Source organism: Apostichopus japonicus, chromosome 8 (assembly GCF_037975245.1).
Source record: "Apostichopus japonicus isolate 1M-3 chromosome 8, ASM3797524v1, whole genome shotgun sequence".
Lineage (NCBI taxonomy): Eukaryota > Metazoa > Echinodermata > Holothuroidea > Aspidochirotida > Stichopodidae > Apostichopus > Apostichopus japonicus.
The window spans coordinates 14,784,530-14,804,377 of record NC_092568.1 but is presented as its reverse complement, the minus strand read 5'-3'; the positions used below and the strand labels follow the sequence as shown (position 1 = coordinate 14,804,377).

The following is a 19,848-nucleotide window of genomic DNA, read 5'->3' as shown; positions in this document are numbered from 1 at the left end:
AGGAAAGATGGGACTAGGTGAAAAGTTGACAGTTTAGTAAGAGACAATGAACACATGGGACCTGAAACAAGGCAGCAGCCTTTAGTCCAATCTTTATCATGTTTATTCTCATCACTCGTGGACTATGAATATCATGTTAGTCATATCTGTATTTGTATAATTAATTAATGCTATTTATAATTGCTATGTGCACAATACTGTTACACCTTGTCCTGCTTTGTATCCTTCTTACTTTTACAAACAGGTTACATTTTGTTCAATTGTTGATATTTTCAACATGGTCTTCAGAAATTGTATTTGATGTCAAAAGGGTTTGACTCATGCTGAGCTGACCACGTTTTAGGTCAGTTCAATTTCACATCCAGCTGTTTGACCGAACTCACTTTATTCTGACTGAAAAATTAAAAACTTGAAAAGCATGTGAAGATCAGTACAGCATGTATGGTACATTTGGTGTTTATTTTAACATATCCATACAAAGTGTGAGAGTGCTTACCTGAATAAATGTTGTATTTGTTCTGTTTCTTGGCATAAATGTTGCTGATCACTGTAATAATAATAATAATGGTGATTTATAATGCCCGCATATCCAACCGGAAGGGTGCTCAAGGCGCAGGAGAGAAAGACACTAAAAGAAAGCAAAACAATTAATGAACAAAGAATTAGTGCTTAAATTCATGAATGCTTGATGCATAAGATGGGTTTTCTGAAGTAACACTAGGATATGTATATTTGAAAAGGCTAAAACAGTTAACCTGTCACTAAGGTGCAATGAATTGGGAGGGGGGAGGGGAGGGGGGCAGTTTTGGCACTTTTGCCCAACAACACTATCTGTTTGTCACAGTGTATAGATGATGACACCACTCTATGAACACTTGAACATTGAAGTGATACATTTTTACTCTCATAATATATCAACATTTCAATTTTGTTACATCAACATTAAAGGACTTTAAATGTAGGTTGAAAATTTCGAGACTACTTAGAGGAATGTCATGATAAAATTGACATGAAAAAATCACAATTTAATGATAAATGTCACATTTTCAAGATAGAATGTAGATATGTTTAGGTAATAGGTCAACATTTTGAGAAAAAATGAGATTAAATGTCAAAATTCTGAGATAAACCATAAAATTTGGAGATAAAAATTAACATTTAAAAAAAATGATAATTACTAGATTTAACTTCAAAATTGTGAGCTTAAATGTTGTAAAATCTAAATCATTGCATTTAAAAGTAATTTGTCATAGTTTTGAGGTGGAATGTGAGAAGATAGGTCACAAGTGAGAAATTATGAGATAAAATGACAAAACTTTTGAGGGAAAAAATACAATTTAGGAATTACACAATAATTTGAAGCTAAAACGTTAATAGTTGTAGATATAACTTAAACATGGAAATTTTGACTTATGAAGCTTTGCAATTTTATGTGAATGTGTCACATTTGGTTGTGGAAGTTACTTTTTTTAGGTTAAAAGAACAATGTTTTAGACATTACATGTTACAATTTCTACGTGAAACGAAAGATTTTTGTACAAAAAAATCACTTGATGGAAATTAAACATCAAACTTATGAACTGAGATGAAATGTTGCAATTTATGGATAAAATATGATAATTTGGATTGAAACTGCAAGATTTGGGTTTAACTGCCAAGATGGCCACAGTAGCATAGATCTACAAAAATTCTTCTGTGAAATGGCCCAATGCCTGCTTTCAGCCTTTCATGTTTTTAATGCTTTCTACGCCTCTAATTTATTCTTATGGTTACATGAAAATTTACTCTTGCCTGCCAATCAAGAACCCAACATTAAATAACGCTATTTGAATATACACTACGTACAACACAACTATTGTGATGGAGTGTGACAAAATGAATGAGAATGCTCAATAAGCAAATTTCTAAACTACCTGTGGCCCGGACGTATTCAGATTTACTGCAGATATGAAACATGATCACTCGAAAGGTGGTAAATAAGAAATTGTTAGGTTATTCAACAAGAGTGTAACAAAAATGTTGTTATTGTATCCTCACTGTGCTCAAACAAAACTGATTCCTTTGCAACAAACTGACTCAATCTACCTGACAGCCTGGGTGGATTATCTCCCTGATGAGATGTTACATTTTTCCTACTTCCCCAAAAAACGTTATGGTATTCCTGGTAAACCCAAAAATGTTTTCCCGGCAACCATTGTACTGGGCAGATGGAACATAATTTGAAAAGCGTAAGCCAACTGAACTAAGTTCCTTCAGTCATCATTTTCACATGTAACCTACTCACAGTCATGACACCTACAGAATATGGATGCAAATGTTCTATGTATCGCCCAATCCTACAAATTAACCAGCCACTAACACTTTCAAGAAAACTTGTGACTTGTTGCTGTCAATTTTTCAAATGCAAGGGGTGGGGGGGGTATGTCTATTATGCAAGTGGGGATTTTATTATAAAACATATTGTGAGTTTTGATTCACATGAAATGCAAACCAACTAGGCAGATGATTTGCAAACATGATGTTTTGACTTGCAAACAACTGTGAATGTCCTGATCAATGTTTCATCCTTCTACTGCCCTCTTCCAGTTATTCTGATGGACTAGCTCTTATGTGCCCCTTGGGTCAAATAATGCAAAACCTTTATACATATACTGGACTGACTACTCTGCCTTGTTTTGAATTTGAAAATCTTCCTATATTGTGTAAACAGTTGTGTAACAAGTGGCATAGTTATTTTAATCTTTATGGTAGTCTGGCAAATTTCAATACCAAACAACATAACTTTGATATCAACATATTTATGTCTCCTGAAAGCCTTGACAGGCAATGTATTTTATGTGGAATGGGCAGTTTAAATCCTCTGCATAATATTCTTACTCCTTCCTCACACCTTTACTCCTTCAGTGTGTTATTGCATGGTGAAACAGAATTATATTGTCACAAGTCAGCCTTTGTAGCTTTTCTATTTTGTTTTCAACAGGGTGGCATCAGATGTCTTCAATTCAATGAGCAGTACATTGTTTCTGGATCTTGGGATATGTCCATCAGAGTGTGGGATATAGTCAAGTTTACGCAGGTTGCACTACTATCTGGTCACTCTGGTGTTGTGTCATGCTTACAGTTCAATAAAAATTACTTGTAAGGAACATTTTATAATGCTATCAATAAGGGAATTAGGTTATATGTGAGGGCGTACCTATCAATGAAGTTACTGTATTATGTAGTAGGACCATTCCAATCAGTGAAATCACTTTAGCCAGATATATTAGCAGGTCAGATGAGGGGGAAGTTTACAGGGCTACCATGCCAGGAAAATTAGGGGGCTCAGGGAAATATGGGATAAACAATAATGTAGTTTCATTTTCATAATGTACTTAAAAGGAAAATGAAGACTTCAAATTGGAGGTCTGGTGACATAATTGTTCCCCAGGCCTGACCTGGCTCTGGGCGGCACACTGAACACAACACACTGAATAACATGTTAATGTTTTAGCTAAGTGTATAGACTTGATCTTGGCATTCTGCGCTTTCAATGAATGTGGTTAGAAGTGATAAATATGCCTTTTTTATATTTTTTAAATAAATTTTCAGTGTACTTTGATGGTGTGTACTCCTTAAACCTACATCCACTATACATCTTTACTTTGTGTTATACTGAGTAGTGGAATTACCATGAGGGAGGTGGGGGTTGGGGTATGGGGGTGAGTGAGGAAACCATGCCTCCAAATGGTTGAGTTACTCAAAACAAATTTGCTGTGCTTTGCAAAGGTACCCTAGGCAATGTATCATGCTAAAGAGCAAGTTAGATTAATTACTGTAGGAAGTACTTTACAAAGGAAGGAATATGGTTGTCGCCATTGCTGCACTTCCAAAAACCAATTCTGCTTGTTGTACCTAAAAACTAACACTTCCCTTTTTCTTGAATGTTATTAACTTGTTACCTCACAACTGAAGAAAAGAATGTAGTATATTAACTGAAGTATGGGTATCTCAGCTCTGAAAAGTTGTTCTACATTCTTTATGACCAATGTTCGAAAAAAATGGTGAGATGTGAGTAATATTTTTTGTAATTTTAATACCGTTTTGGTTGTGTCAACAGGGTGTCAGGATCACATGACAAATCTGTTAGGGTGTGGTCTATGACAGATTTCAAGTGTAGGAGCACTTACAAGCATCACCAGGGTGCTGTCACCTGCCTGGTATTTCATAACCAATTTGTTGTAAGCGGATCTACGGACAGGTAAGTTCTTTTTATCAGTACCCACTCAACTTATGTTTCATTCATCTCTCCTCCCACTCACATAGTTAAGCTCTAATGATGTCTGATATTCTAACATAAGTATTAACTGAGGTTTGGATGTGGAACCATCAGTATCTGTCTTACAATATCTTACAGGAATGTCTAGCCTAATTCTGTATCTAGCTTCTCTAGTTCCAAATCTCCTAACATCCTTTGTTTAAAATGTCAAGTGTATCTGAACATTCTAACGTCAATCTTATCCTGGCTTTGTTTGTTTGGTGATTATGATGTAGAATAATCATAGCATATAACAAACATACATACAACTAAAATGAAAGGTTTCATGTAAAATTGTGAACTTTCTCCAGCCCCAAATTCCATCAGAATGCAGAGTTTCTTTGACTTTGACTACAACAACTCTATTTTGAAGTTGGGCTGATGATTTTGTAGAGTAGTACTCATAAGTTTGGTTATGGACGTTCTTAATTGTAGCAATTACATTGAACACAGCTTAACCATTACAATAAGAAACTGTCGCCGAGTATCATAGACTGAGAGTTGTCCACTGGTGCTGTTGTCAAGTGGGTATTCTTTGGTAAAAACAAATTGAGTGTTATTAATGTTTCTATAACTATTCCGGTTTTCTCCGGTATCCTCCAGATGTATTGTTTCCTCCTGTTTGGCAATGTTCATTACAGGCGCGTATCCAGGGGGGGGCGTTGGGGGCGCGCCCCCCGGGTAAGGAAAAGAGGAGAGAAAAAAAAGAGAAGAAAAAGGGAAAAAAGAGGGGGGGAAAAAGGAGGAGGAGAGGAAGGAAGGGAAAAGAAAAAGAAGAAAGAGAGAAAACGGTGAAAAGGAGGGAGTAAAAGAAAACTGCCAAGACACTGGGCGAAAGAGAAACAGTGACATCATTACAGCGCTGATCCCTATTATATACACATGGCCGGGTAGCCAGTGACGGATCGAGGACTTCGGAAGGGGCGTGCGCCTCACCCTACCCCTTACACCGACAACTCCATTATTGACGTTTCCATTTTTCCTCTCTCACTAATGTATCTATATAAATACTATATATGGTCTATCATAACGCGTGTGTGTGTATGGACGCCTTAAACAATTGTGCTATGAAATCAACTGTGGCTGGTCTCGAACTCGACCAAGTCGTCGGGGAACATGACGCATTTCGGGAAGGGGGCAACCGCCCCCCCCCCGAGCATATTTTTTTTATGATATCGCTAGTTATTTCAAAATAGAAAATGCTTAGATGCAACTTACAAGACATGGGAAGTGTCGTTTCCAGCAATCTGGGAGGCATTTTCGGCCAAAATTTTCTTGTACGCTTTGCGCCAACTCGTGGTTGCGCTACGCTTAGATAGTTTGCCTACAGGCTTCGCCCCTCCCTTGGCAAATTATTCGCTGCGCACCTGTTCGAATTTGTAAAGCAAACAGCAGATATCACATCATATCAGTGAGCATGAAAATGGCGGTTCCAGGATGAACAGCCTCAAAACTGTCGATGTGTGTAGTCATAGGAACCCAATTTGATTTGGGGGGCTGTAACGACTTGCCCGATAAATATAACCTAATTTTTTCGCGCGCTCCGCGCGTTCAACAAGTTAACGTCAATATCATATAAGCAAGCATCGGTTATTACATCACATACCATCGTGTGTCGTACGGCCCGTGGAAATTGCGCAGTATACTGCGGGATGCTAATGTAAACAACGAAATGTCTTATGTAGATGGAGAAAAAGCATGGAGGTCCAATTATGTCAAATTCTCTTTTACATTAGTAATGGCGAATTAGTCGACCAAGCTTAGAACTTTATTTTAATTATGAAGGAGATATTTTTTCATTTCCTTTTAATAGCTATACATCATTGCAATTTATTTTTCTTTCAGTAGGAACCCCCCCCCCCCCGCCTCCTACGCCTATGTGTGTAGTGTTCGGTTTCGGAAATATCTGGTATTATTTCATTTCCTTCAACCAAGTTTTATAATAGCCGTTATAAGAGGGTTTAATATTTCTACACCAATAAATTAACTGTGTCTGAATTTTCGAAAATTTCCTTACCAACATTCTTCATCATACTTCCCTCTACTCGTGTAATTTTGACCGGTCTGTTAGGGGTTCAAGGAGTGTTTTCTATATTGGTTGTCGATAGATGACATTTTTTGCAACATTATGGGTATGTTTTGAAGTGAATTTGCAAATTCTGAACAAATAATGGGCTAAAAACCTTGAAAAGTGGTGCTGTCGAGTTTTGTGGGCCGCGACGTAGAATCACCTACAAAAGCAATGATCCACAGGACATGCGATGAGGTCGAACCTGATTTGTTACTGAAGAAAATCTTCAAAAGTTTATGGATGGAAAAAAAAACTATGGGAAATACTTGGTTCTCAGGCAAAAGTGTACATCTAGTTGGTCATTTTCAAGCCCGAGAAGTGCCATTTCCGGTGATCTGGGGCGTATTAAAACCAGAATTTTTCTTGTACGCTGCGCGCCAACCGATGGCGGCACTCCGCTTAAACGCGCCAACCGATGGCGGCGCTCCGCTTAGATAGTAATTCGCGCCCCCCGGGTTAGAAAATCCTGGATACGCCCCTGCATTAGGTATCTACCTGATGCTCAATGTTGAAAATTATTTCATATGGATCTTATAAATTTGAGAATTTGGAATTAAAATTAAAACACTTACTTCTGCTCATCGTTCTGAAAAAATGGTATGGACTGGTTCAAATATTACATTTCATGCAAAATGGTAGGTAACCTCTGAGTGAGTTAGTTTAAATGTCCTGCATGGTTTTTAATTGTTAGGTTACAACGGGTAAAACTAATGTGTCAGTTTAGTTGAATTGTAAGATACATGTTAGCATTCGCCTGTATAGGTCTAACTTCTCATTTAAAGCAGCATTTTGCGTTGGGTCCCTTTTTTTCCACCTTTTTAACATGTGCATCGATTTTTTTACATGTATCAATCATTAAACAGCAAACTAAGATACCATCCAAGTTTCACCCTACCAAGAGCGTTAATTAGCGAGTAAATAACGATTTATATCGATAACGAGTAAAAGTGTCCTCGACAAAGTTTTCATATCTCCAAATCCACTAGTTTGAATTCTACCAATCAGTGAATAGTATGTTTATTCATGAGCATTTTGCGTTTGGTCGCCGTTTTCTACTTTTTTTTGACATGTCCATCGAGTTTTTTACATACATCAAATCACAAAACAGCAAATTAAGATATTAGCCAAGTTTTTCCCTGCCAAAAACGTTAATTGGTGAGTATTCCACATACAAAATTAAATCGCATTCAGTTCCCAAACCCACTAGTTTGAATTCAACCAATCAGAGATGCAGGTTTAGTTATGAGCCGTTGCTAAAAATAGATTCAAGACTTTGCGTTGGGAGTTGTTATGCAACTCCCTGGTACAACTGCCATATAGACTGTACACAAATCAAGCATGGTGTTGTATTACGTATCTGTCAATGACTTTCGTAGTGTTTAAGTATTCATATTATGGGCGCGGTTTATTGGGATCCCAACGGAAAATATCTTGGAGAACAACAAAGTTGAAAGTTGCAATTTTTTCGACTTTTATGCCACCATTTGAAGTAAAATATAAATAGATAGCTAGTTATGTATGTCGTTATGGCATAGTGGAGTCAGTGAGTTTGAGAAATATCATAGTCGCGGACGCAAAATGCTGCTTTAATAGAGAGCCTCATCATTAAATGACACAAACATGTTAACAGTAATTAGGAAATGATCATTGTCAAGGAAGTCGTTAAGAGACTCTGGTGATTAGGTAAGAGTATTGACCTATTTTATTGCATGGTATATTGTATATGAGTACTTTTGTATAAAGATATGAGTACTTTTGTAATGCAACAGTTTCATTAAACAACTCTTTTCTTGTCATTAGCTAAATGATTTATTAAATACCACCTACAAACTCAGCTGTAAATGGTGTGCTCTACTGTAATTAAACTGATTCATACCATCTCCACAGAGTACTGTGGAATGAGAATGCTTTTCTATCCGTCATAGATAATTTAATTTGAAGAAGCATTTTAAGGCTATTTTAGAATTTTATGGCTGCAACTGTTGTCATTTGTCTTCTTTGAGATATCTTTGAATTGACACAATCATTTGTCAGTTTGCTTCTGAGATCACCAATTGGGTCACCATGTATGCCCTGGAAAGGACTTCCCTGCTTGTGGCTTTGTGGAGTTCATAATTTGGTAGACCATTAGCAGTCACTTTGGTATGAGGATAAGATATACACTGACAACTGCTGCCTGCCAACAAGTCCTCTGGGGATGGTTCATCTCTCAATGGCTTGACAGGTTGAAGATCCATGAGTTCAACCTCCTTGGATGAAAGGGAAAACTCTCTTCTTTTTAACACCAAAGGAGTTTGGTGGTAAATGCACCCAAAATACCTTGGGAAGGCTTGGCTGTATTTCAAAGGCCCAAAGTCTCTGATACCCTCTTCAGTACCCTAGTCTGGAATGTAATGGTCTACAGACAGGCATGGCCGACCTGAAGTAGTACATCCTGTTCTGCAGATAATTAGACAAGTTTACTGCTGGAAGCACTAGCCTTGAAAATAGCACTCATTACTAGTCATTGTGCAAAGTTATCATGAGATGGGGTATGGGTTAGATGTTACTTGTGGGGTCAAACTCTCATGATTTTAGTTTAAAACTTGAGGATACTAAGTACAGAGAGTTACATAACATGCATGTAGTTTAATTCTATTTATGTTTACTGAATAAATTAAAGCATTTTATCATTGGATCTTATTGCTATTTTGGCATTCCATTGAGATGATTAGACTGTGTAATTTAGTTTTAAGCACAAATCACTCAGCTGGGACAATGTTTTTGTATACTTAACTTTCATGTCATGCTTCAAAGCACTCATACTGACAGTATGAGGAGTATGAGATTAAGGAACTATTCATACTGTCAGTACATGTGCCTTGAAGCATGATATGAGAGGACGGCATCTATTTTTGCATTAATATGCAGCATGATCAGCATGAGTTTCTTTTCCCTCCAAAATATTGGCATCTTTCCAAAACTGAGCTAATAAAACATTCATATTTAGACAAACTTTATCTCTGTTTACAAAGGTCACCAACAGTTCACTTTCAAAGTGTTACTGAGATACTAGCTGTTGAGATGTTTGAGATCTTGACCTCTGTTGACCTTTGCATGAAACACCTTTCTTGAATGCACAACGGGATCATATAGTATTGAAGATAATTAGTTGTATGATGTCACCTCTGTTGACCTCACAAGATTATAACTCCACAAAAATAATGAGATTCTGTGTGTGCTTTTTTCCCCTTATTTTGTTAAGTAATGACCTCATCTGACCTTTGACTACTATGAAAAGCAAAATGTTTCTTGTGTATACCAATTATGATGTTCAAGCAAGCCTCAATGTGGAGTTGTGTTTACAAGGTTTTCAGACCAAAGTTTAAATTTGACCTCTACCGAAATACTACAGCTTTTCTGTCTAACTCAGTGAATATTCAAGTCATGCTTGTATTAGGAGCTAGTGTTCACATGGATTTTTGGTTCCTGACCTCTATTGATGTATGGTGACATTTGACCTTCATACGCAGTATGGTTCTTGTACTAACCAGGGAATCTTCAGATCCAGCTGTACCCACATGGTTGCCATCTCCACAAAAGAGAAAATGTGTATAAGTTAAATATAGAGTTTGTTTAACTGAATCCATAGTGATGGTAATAATTTGTGGGCCAAATTCCTGATATGATTTTAACCATAAGAGTAGTGATGACACTGATGACAGTGTTAATGGAGCAGGAATATGTTGATACTACTCACCTGTGTATGTTAGTGACAAGCTAAACAATTAGGGCAACCACAGTGGTTCCTTTCACAATAAGACACTACCAGTTCACAGCAGAATATAATAAGAACTAAAGTGAGAACACCTGTTGTATGGGAGATCTGATTTAATGCACAAATAAAATATTTCCAGCAGCAGATCTTGACTGGCATGTTCATGTGAAATCTGGTCTCTAGATAAGCAGTAACTCCAGGGAGCTTTCTGACATATGCTGTGATTGGGCCCATACTTTTTGTGAAAAGTACCAAAGCATATTATCAAGGAGCCACATAACATACATGTAACCTTTGACCTGTTCCCCAAGAGTTAACTTCTGATTGATGAATATTTGTAGCACAGCATGTAGAAACTTTATGGAGCTTCCGGGATATTTCTCCAATGAGCTTTTAGGCCCACACCTTTCAATGTAGACCAAATCTTTTCTGAAAGAATTCACTCAAGATAAACTAATCATACATGTCCCCCCCCCCCTCCCAAACACCACACCCTCCATTGCATGCATCAAATTGTTGATAAATATTGAGACTGATGGCTAAGCCTGGCTGAAACAGTCTGCTAAATTTTCAGACAATTTAATGCAAATTTTTCGTTGAGCTTTAAACAATGCATTTCATTGGTTCCAAAGTTAAAATAAAGAGCAGTTTTCATGCTGCCAGCTATCAGGAGTAAAAGTATCAGTTTAGGACCTTTGCATGTGCTCATATTCCTGTAACATGTTAGAATACCCAAGGAATTAATAATAGGCAAAGGTAGGCAAATCATTGTTTCTAGATTTTAGGGTCTACAGCTTAAGATGAACTTGGCAACCTATTAGAGCAATATCATAAGAAGACTCTAACACTATCTTAGTTCAGCTGTTCTCCTGTTTTCACAGACCATGCTGGGGGAGATACCAGCAGTGATGTTTCCTCCTGAAGGATTTATCCAGGTGTGAAATGAATTATACTCAAAGCAGATTTTATGACCTAATGAAACTGAATTGTAAATGGTATTTGCCAAGTAATTAGGTGTGGGAGTCGTCAATCATAAACATTCTGCCTTTCCTTTTATGGTAAATTTGATGAGCTTCGATCCTGGCCTGTTTTCTGACAGAAAACTTCAAAAATGTTGCCTTTGAACTGCAACTACTCCTGTGAAGGTTGAAGGTTGTTAAGGATATTATTTGTGCCTTTAATTGATCTGCTGTGCTTAAAAGCAGCAATTTATGAGCCCTCCTGTGGAGCTAATCCTGATATGTTTTTTTCTTAAAGAGGCTACTGTGTGTCTGGGAAGACAGAAAAGTGCAGTTTTCTTTTTAAACATTAAGTTGTATACATCAGAGTGAACAGTTATGACACACAATTTATTATAGCCGTGTGTTTGTAGCCAACTTCTAAGCGGCTCCAAATAAGTGCTTCACACCAGTTATGGTAGTACAATGTGGCAGTAGCCAGTTAATAACAATTTTCATGAGTGAAAAATAATGTTACGTGAAAGTTCATATATGGTCAAGTGAAAGAACTTTTCTTGGCAAAAACATTTTTGATTTTCTCTTGAACTGACATCATGGAGTGTATATTAACAACATTGATAGGTTTTTGACAGTTGGCAAAGTAACAAGCTCTGCAAGGAAGCCAGGGTTTATGAAAACTTATTCTCTTAGGTCTGTCGCCTGTCATAACATGTCTCCTGAAATTTTCTTGGTGGTCACTCTCAGGGAGTTTCAAAGTGCAAAAAAATCACCAAACTTTAATGCTCACCAAGATGGTTTTTTGTTTTGAATTTCCAAGTATGTGAAGACCATTTGCCACAGATTGTTGAACTTTCCACACCATTACAGTTTGGTGCTTGCAGTCATTCCCAAGAGATACAGCCTACTATTTGTAAATGTGTTCAGTTTGAATTCCATGTCGCTTGATTTTGGTATTATGAGGTAAATATACTATTTAAGCATTTAGGTGGGGGGTTGAGAGGGGGGGGGTCTGAGAGTGGACAAGGTAGGTATGGGCCTACAGTGAATTGAACCTTTTACACAGGTTACAGAGTTGTTGATGAAACATAGTCATGTTCCATAGCGTGCTTTTCATGAGGGTGTCGGTATAAGTAGACACTTGCTCAGGCTTCGTTGGTTGCAGCTGCAGTTGGCTTAGAAACCTTTTGATTGTTCAATTGTTTCCAACTTCATACCACTCAAATAAAAGGAAGGCAAAAGGTTTGACAGGAAATTCTTTGTACTTCCTTGTCAGCTAACATTAAATAAAACTCTTTGAAAACTCACTTTACTCTAACTGTAAATTGTTAGTGAAACAGACGAACTTGATCAGTGTAATTTTGTGGACAACAAGTTAACATTGGCTGACAATTCTGTTTCCCTACCAAATCAATCACAGTCATAAATCAGCTTGTGGAGAACAGGTTGCTTTGCAGGATAGTACAATGTATGTACCTTCATCTTCAAACATGAAACCATCACAAATATCCCTGCTGTTGTTGGCTCTCGTAGAGATTAATAGTGTTCATGTAATTAATAAATATGAAGTTAGTTACAACTACTAACCTAGCTAAGCTTGGAAAATTAACATTGTGCAGGAGTATATGAGGGGGAATACAGTTTTGCTGTATTTTGGTAAATGATTACTTTATAAATTAGATAGATCTAAAGCTGGGGGAAACTCCTAAACACCCTCAAAGTACAAACATTTTAAAGAGAATGTATAGTAAGTGTTTATCATGGTAATTTTAGTTCATATCATGATACCCAGTCTTTTAGTGTTATGATACTCCTTTAAAAATAACATTAAAAAGAGAAATTGCTATTGTTCAGTGTTTGTGTAAATGGATTCCTTTCCTTTTTGAAGAAACATATCTCTGGTTGACTGTGTGTGCGCCTTCACTTTAAAGACCTCATTTGTCAGTTCACCTGATGTAACATCTTGACCTCTAGGAAAATCACTGATGGATGAGGACTGTAGACATGGGATTGATCTTAATGTCCATTTAAGTAGGGGCAGAAATAATCATTTGGAATTCTTCTTTGAAGTTTATTGCACTATGGAATTTATTGGCATATACCCTAAGCTACAGTTTGCAACAGATTTGTAACTTGAAACCACAGTAGTTTTGTTTGGATGTTTGTTAACTTGAGGTAACCTCAAAATAAACCACAGGTGTGGGTCTGGTATGTCTCAAGACTACTATCCACCTGAGCTGTCTATGATTACCTTTCAGTCCCAATTACCTAGCTTATCATTTCTGTGCTGGTGGGTGGTGCTTGATGAATGCATTCAAGGAGACTTTGGTAGTTCTAAACTTCTTACCATTCACAATTGTTTTGAAACATTCTACTACCAGTCTCTCAACATCCATAATCTGGCAAGGTTTGTCACATGTAGTTGCCTATGTGAATCCTTAAGTGTATCTCTCTGTATGTCTAGAACTTGTTTTGTGAGGCTGTGTGTTACTAACAGATTTTGTCAATTACCATTCATGAATGCAGTACTTTCTCTGGTACCAGGTAAACACACCATCAACTGAAGTTAATAAATGAAGAAATTAAGAGACTTTTCTAGAAAACAAAATTGTCATAGAATGGAGGTGTTTGATAGAGCCTGTAAGACTGGTGGATAAACCAGCCCTAGCTGTCAGACAGATCATTATATGCATATCAATATCTCATGGGAATATGGAACATGGAAAAGACATATTGGGACATTTCAACTCTGATGATACTACTTCAGAGTGTGTTGGTCAAGTCTTTTTCCTTGTACACTTTCCCATTCAAAATTTCTTGCACCGATTTGAGCAGAGTTATCAAATGTAGAGCACACTATGGAGTCACACCTGGGTAGCCAACTTTGTTTTATAAAACATCATCTTTAGATAAGGTTACTAGTAAACATATGAACAGTTTATTGTCATGACCTGACCTGAGTCCACTTGATGTGAATAAATTGCACTTAAAATATATGCTTGTAGCCTACTTCAAAGGGCTTGTTTCAAGAATAAATATGAAATATCACCAAGGCAGATAAACGTTTGAATAATTCACCACAAATGGATGGTTTGATGAGCCTCTGTCAGTTAAGGGAAGAAGTGTTTGTTTAATTTTGTTTGACAAGTAGACTATGAATTATTGGCAGGGATTGACTGTTATATGGCTGGATGATCTCAGCAATTTGAAGCCTTTTTTTTCCACTCCAATTTCAACATTTTGTGTATTCATCTAACAAAATGTGCCATAAAAGTGTAACAGGCCTGTGGTCCTGAAATACTACACAGACAAAAGACTGGAGAACAGAGTGTGATTTAGAAATGGTGTGGGAGTACTATAGCATTACATTAGACAGTTGTGTAGATGCAAGGAGATACTCCATATGCTGAATGACTCCCTAACCCCTGACCCCACCCCCTTCACTACAACAATACATTTATTGCATCCTTTCCTCTAGACACCAAATAAACAATTGCAAAGCATTGGACAAAGCAAAACCTTAAGTGAAGTTGATACAGTGGAGAGATCATATATGTTGCACTTCCATTAACAGTGCACTGATGGAATACCTCAGACTACCTGACTTCATTGATATTGAGCCAGATGAAAAAATATATATCAAAGAAACTGTACACACTTTGTTCTCCTTTCTTTCATGGAGTACAAGAAACAGTCTATAAATCATAAGTCACATTTGTCTTGTCTGTGTTAATGTGTACTATATATATCTTTAAGGGACTTGCAATATCATTACAGATTTACCTAGACAATCTTAGTAAGTAGATTTGCAGTTGGTTTTATAGTATTACTTGTTCTTAATTTAGCAGCAATAACGATTGAGAATGTTGATCAATGGAACTACGTCTGACATGCTGTTAGCCTCTAATTTAAAATGGTGATTTTTTAACTCATTTATAGGATGAATGTATTCATTTAATTGTTAATCAGAAAAAAAAAAGGCCAAGCAACATTAAAGGAGCAAGAAATCTTGTAAATTTTGCTGAAATCATAATTATTCTTAATATAATCAGTTTTCTTAAGCAGTTATCTTAATCTGCAAATCTAGCTTCCATTCAGTTTTGTCAAAAACAATATAAAAAAAAAGTAATATAGCTTTGAAGTAGAATTGTAAAGCTGTTTATTCTGTACAGATCAGTGAAAGAGGAAAGTTGTTGTTATTAGTCAATGAGCTAATTTTATTATAATATATAATTCATGACATGTCATCAATTGGGTTGACTGTATACCTTATTTTGAACTACATTGTATTAGCCACAGATCTTTATCTGCAGTTATAGAACCAATGTAAAGAATCAGTCACATTTTGTTTTGAGTATTTGTAGCAATATTTTGAAAACAACAATTCATGATTTGAGCTGGGCCAGAAGTAGAGTATATTGTGAAGAAAAGTAGCATGCTCTAGGTACAACAAAGTCCATACATCTTAATGTAGATAACAAATAGCTATAGCTACATAACCTGTTGTGAAGTTCCTTGCCGGCATAAATACTTATTTTCTGGTACGTTGGGTATAGTAAGCATTTCTGTCAAAGGTGGCCCCCCAGCATTCCATTTGTACTTGAGTCATTGAATAGGACAGTTAAATCAAGTGACCATAATTGTACAAAGGAATTGCAAAGAACAGAGTATAATCTGCAGAAATAGCAAACTATTGTGGTTTACAGTGGGCCGGGTTAATCGGAATTCAGCCATCTTATTCTCTAAATTTGTTTGTCAGTTTTCACTATCTTTATTTTTCATATCAAGTCCTCCTGTTGCAATTTTGCCATGTCATCTAATCCACATTTCAGAAAGAACAGACTCCTGTTCATTGTTGTTAACTCACTCAGATATACCATACTGCATTGATTCTGTCAAAATATGTTTTTACCTTAATGAAATGTCAGTGATATCTTTTGCCTCTGGGTAGAGTTCCACTGCAATTTTGTTTAATTTTGTGAAGTAGACAAAGGAATTACTAGACCTTTAATTCTGATATCATCCTGTGGGGCTTTCTTGAACAAATTTATAGACAGGCTGTTATGTGTGACCTCTGAACTGTGACTGTTGTCAAGATAGTTATTGGCCTGGAATTGCTAAACTGAAATAAGAACATAATAGAAAGTATGTGACAGCTTGGCCTCCCCAAAGCTGGAGATCCATTTTACCTCCATAAATTGAAGGTAAATGTGCTTTTAGCTTTGACTTCTGTCAAATTAGAAAAGTAAATATGGTCAGCATGTGCCTCTTTAATCAGCTACTGAGTTTCTTTTCGAACTACGGTTGTGGCAGGATGTGTCACAAACTTGATTTTCTTTCTGTTTCAAAGTTTTCACATTCATTAAGTGAGATTACAATATTGCAAGCTGTGTATTGGTTGTGACTGACTGTAGCACTCATATCAAATTCCTCCCCTATCTGTCAAGGTCAGTTAGAATCTAACTGGATAGATGGATATATGGAGAGACTTGCTATGAGAATTGAAGTAATTTTGTTTGGCCATCCCAGTTAACAATTGCTGAACATGTTTCTTTAGTGGGTGGGTCAGTTGAACATATTTTGATGGCAAAAGACAGCAGTAGTTTTCTTATCAACATATCAGTTCACAAACAATCATGTTGAGTAATCACTCAACCAGAAACATTCAAATAGTGTTTTTTTTCTTAACTCTGTTCTGCTTGTGTAATTTGTTTTTGAAATTTCTCACATTTGTATTTATTTATCCACCTTTTCCCCCTTTTGGATTCCTTAAGTACTGTAGGTGAAAGGAACTTCAGTGGTGGTAAAGGTTTATGTTTAAAAAATCAATCAATTTTAAAGAATCAATTGCAACAAACTGAATAGAAGGAATCTGAAAACTTAACAGTGTACATACACCAAGGAATCATATCGAAAACAGTCATATGCTACGTTACAGTCAGTCGCAAAACATTGGTAACATAGAACTGATTAAAAACACACAATTATGTAATTTTTTAAACACATACAAAAGAAGGATAAACAAGGAACACTGGGGAGTCCAAATTGATACACTTGTCAGAACAAAAAGAATAAGCGCCACCATAAAAACGAAGATGTAACGTAAGCAAAAAGACATTCACTTGAAATCAAAACGAACCTTCACGTGAAACGAACGATTGCTCAGAACAAAAAGAACAAGCGCCACCATAAAAACGAAGATGTAACATAAGGAAAAGGACATTCGCACAAAATCAAAACGAACGTTCACGTGAAACGAACGAGCGCTAATGAACTAAAAGAACAGATGCCGCTGTTTTGGTTTTCCTTTACTGTGTTATATTACGAAATGTCGTTACAGCAGTCAATGGTAGTCTGAAAACCGTCTAAAGCAATATAATTCCAAATGTAAAGCTTTGATCAACTCCATACTTGGTATGTTGGTTTATTTAATAATGGGTTCAAAAATCCTATTGGTTGCTTCGTTGGATCACAGGTCATGTAAGGTCAATAGAGATCAAAGTTTTGAAACCTGTGAACACCATAGTTCACAAAGAAATTTGTGATGAATTTCATAGTTGATATGTAGGCCCACATGCATGCAAGTATCTTGCTGTTAACAATAGTCAAACCTTGAAATATTGTGTGAAGTCTACTATTTATGTTCTAAACTAAATCCTCAGCTAAAGTATGTGCGGTTTAAATTATATGCCAGTCATAGGGTGAACACCTCACCTACTTCCATGGGCTAGTGCACTTTGGGTGTGATTATTTCATTACTACCATCAACAAAAACACTTCCATAAGAAAACAGTAGAAATGAGGCACCATTCCTTTCCATTTCACCATTATTGCTGCTTAATGTGATGCTAAATTGAACTGACAATTTGTCAGGGAAGGTACCAGAGGAACTGCAGACAATGAGGTACAAGTTGAACAGTTCAAGTGACTTCAAGGTAGGCATTTGTTGCATTTAAGTGCAGATGTATTTTGCCACCTTACAAATATGCTGGTTTCGAGAGTAGCATCAAATTGATTTGTCATCATACAATGTGGAACAATGGTAGATCATCTTTAGCATCAGTTGTTTTGAAGATGGGACTGCTGACACCTGGAATGGTAGGGAAAGAGCAATACTTTTCACAGAAATGACTTTCTTGTGGATGTGGTGAAGCAACAGGCTGCCATTTCATCACCCCTGAACATTGGTCTGACTCCTGGCCAATACAATCTTAAACCTATCAGGGTTCCTGGCAGGTGTGTGGATGGATACCCATTTACTTTTTTCCTTCCCTTCTCTTGCTCATATAAGGAAGCTGTTTGGGTATGCAAAACTAATGAACAGAAATAAACAACTCAGTTTAGAAACATCCACCAATAGTTTTACAATATCAACTGAAACTCCTACAATTCAGCAAGAAGTTTTTTTTATCCCCTACAACATCCCCTGCATGGTGATGGCAATGTGTCAGCGTGTATCTGTATTAGTAATATCTTAATTTATAGACATCATAACTTAAAATCTGAATGGTGAGTGAAATTCATCTTTGGTTTGTGGATGCACTTTATTGAGTACAAGATTCCCATTTGTTTTCTACAGAGGTCAAGGGTCATTTGAGGTCAATTTCAGAATACTTTGTAAACATGATAACTCCAAAAGTAAAACTTGGATGAACTTTATATGTGATATGTGGATCCACATTAGCAAGTTCAATAATATCATTGTTTTCTGTGGAGGTCAAAGGTCATTTGAGCTCAGCTAATGTCAAAGTGTGAAACCATTGTATTTATATCACATTGTTCCTAAGTAAAACTTGGATAAACTTCATATTTGGTATTTGGATCCACCTTATTACCGGAGGCCAAAGAACTGTCTCTAAACAGTTTCCACTAAATGTTCTCATAGACTGTAAAATATGGCAAGGAATCACTCAGCCTGTGGACTTTCTGTTGAAAACAAATGTCTTTCTTCCTAGGGAAGTAATTCTTATGTGTTTCTTATGCTATCAAGTACAACTATTTTGCTGCAGACTTTTTGCAAGATATTGTTGTGAATTGTGATCACAATATGTATTAAGTCATCCACTTTATAAATATTTAGAGTATTTTAAAAAAGTTATAAGAATCAAACAATTGGCAAGAAGCAACTGGTAACAATTAGTAATATGTGCACTCAATAATACACACTTATCCACTTTTAGGACACTGTCCACTCATGAATCCATGTGTTATACCATATTATGCAATGTTAACAAAGAATCAGTAACATAGCCAACCTACACTCCCAGTTAGTTGGAATATAAATCATTTACAGATACTTCAATAGCTACTGCAAATAGATTACTTCGTTAGAGACCAGTTTAATTCATTAATATAAGGCACAACAGCAGACCACATAATTAAGAAGGATACACAAAGTCCTGATTGATTTGATATGTCAGATATCTGATCTGAACAGGGCTGGGTCACTGTTAAAGGCAATACTATATGGATTGATTTTTCACTCTGGTAAACCATAATTAATTTGCACCTCCATTTAAAGGTAATTAGCAATGCTGGGTTTGGAATTGGTTCATTGCTTATGTCCATCGTTATAATTGAGGCAGTTTGGCTTCGGGTGATTGGATTCGGTCCTACTGAATGTATCTGCACAAGCAAGTTGATAGAATTTTTCAGGTTAATAGGTCTTTGTCTTCAAGAAATAGGACCAAACCATCTATCTTCTCAAATTATATATTCTAATTTTGAAGAAAGCCATCAGATTCTTGGAAAAGTTTGCTAAACTCAT

The 19,848-nt window shown here is 36.5% G+C and overlaps 1 protein-coding gene across 3 annotated transcripts in view; it reads left to right on the top strand.

The window, feature by feature from the left end:
• The window catches only part of LOC139970681 (uncharacterized), a 97,022-nt gene that overhangs the window by 56,625 nt on the left and 20,549 nt on the right, over positions 1 to 19,848 (top strand). For all 3 annotated transcript variants that reach the window (XM_071976578.1, XM_071976577.1, XM_071976579.1), the window contains exons 13-14: positions 2,981 to 3,138; positions 4,100 to 4,240. In XM_071976578.1, the coding sequence (XP_071832679.1) occupies positions 2,981 to 3,138; positions 4,100 to 4,240 (299 nt within the window). The remainder of the gene's footprint in view (positions 1 to 2,980; positions 3,139 to 4,099; positions 4,241 to 19,848) is intronic.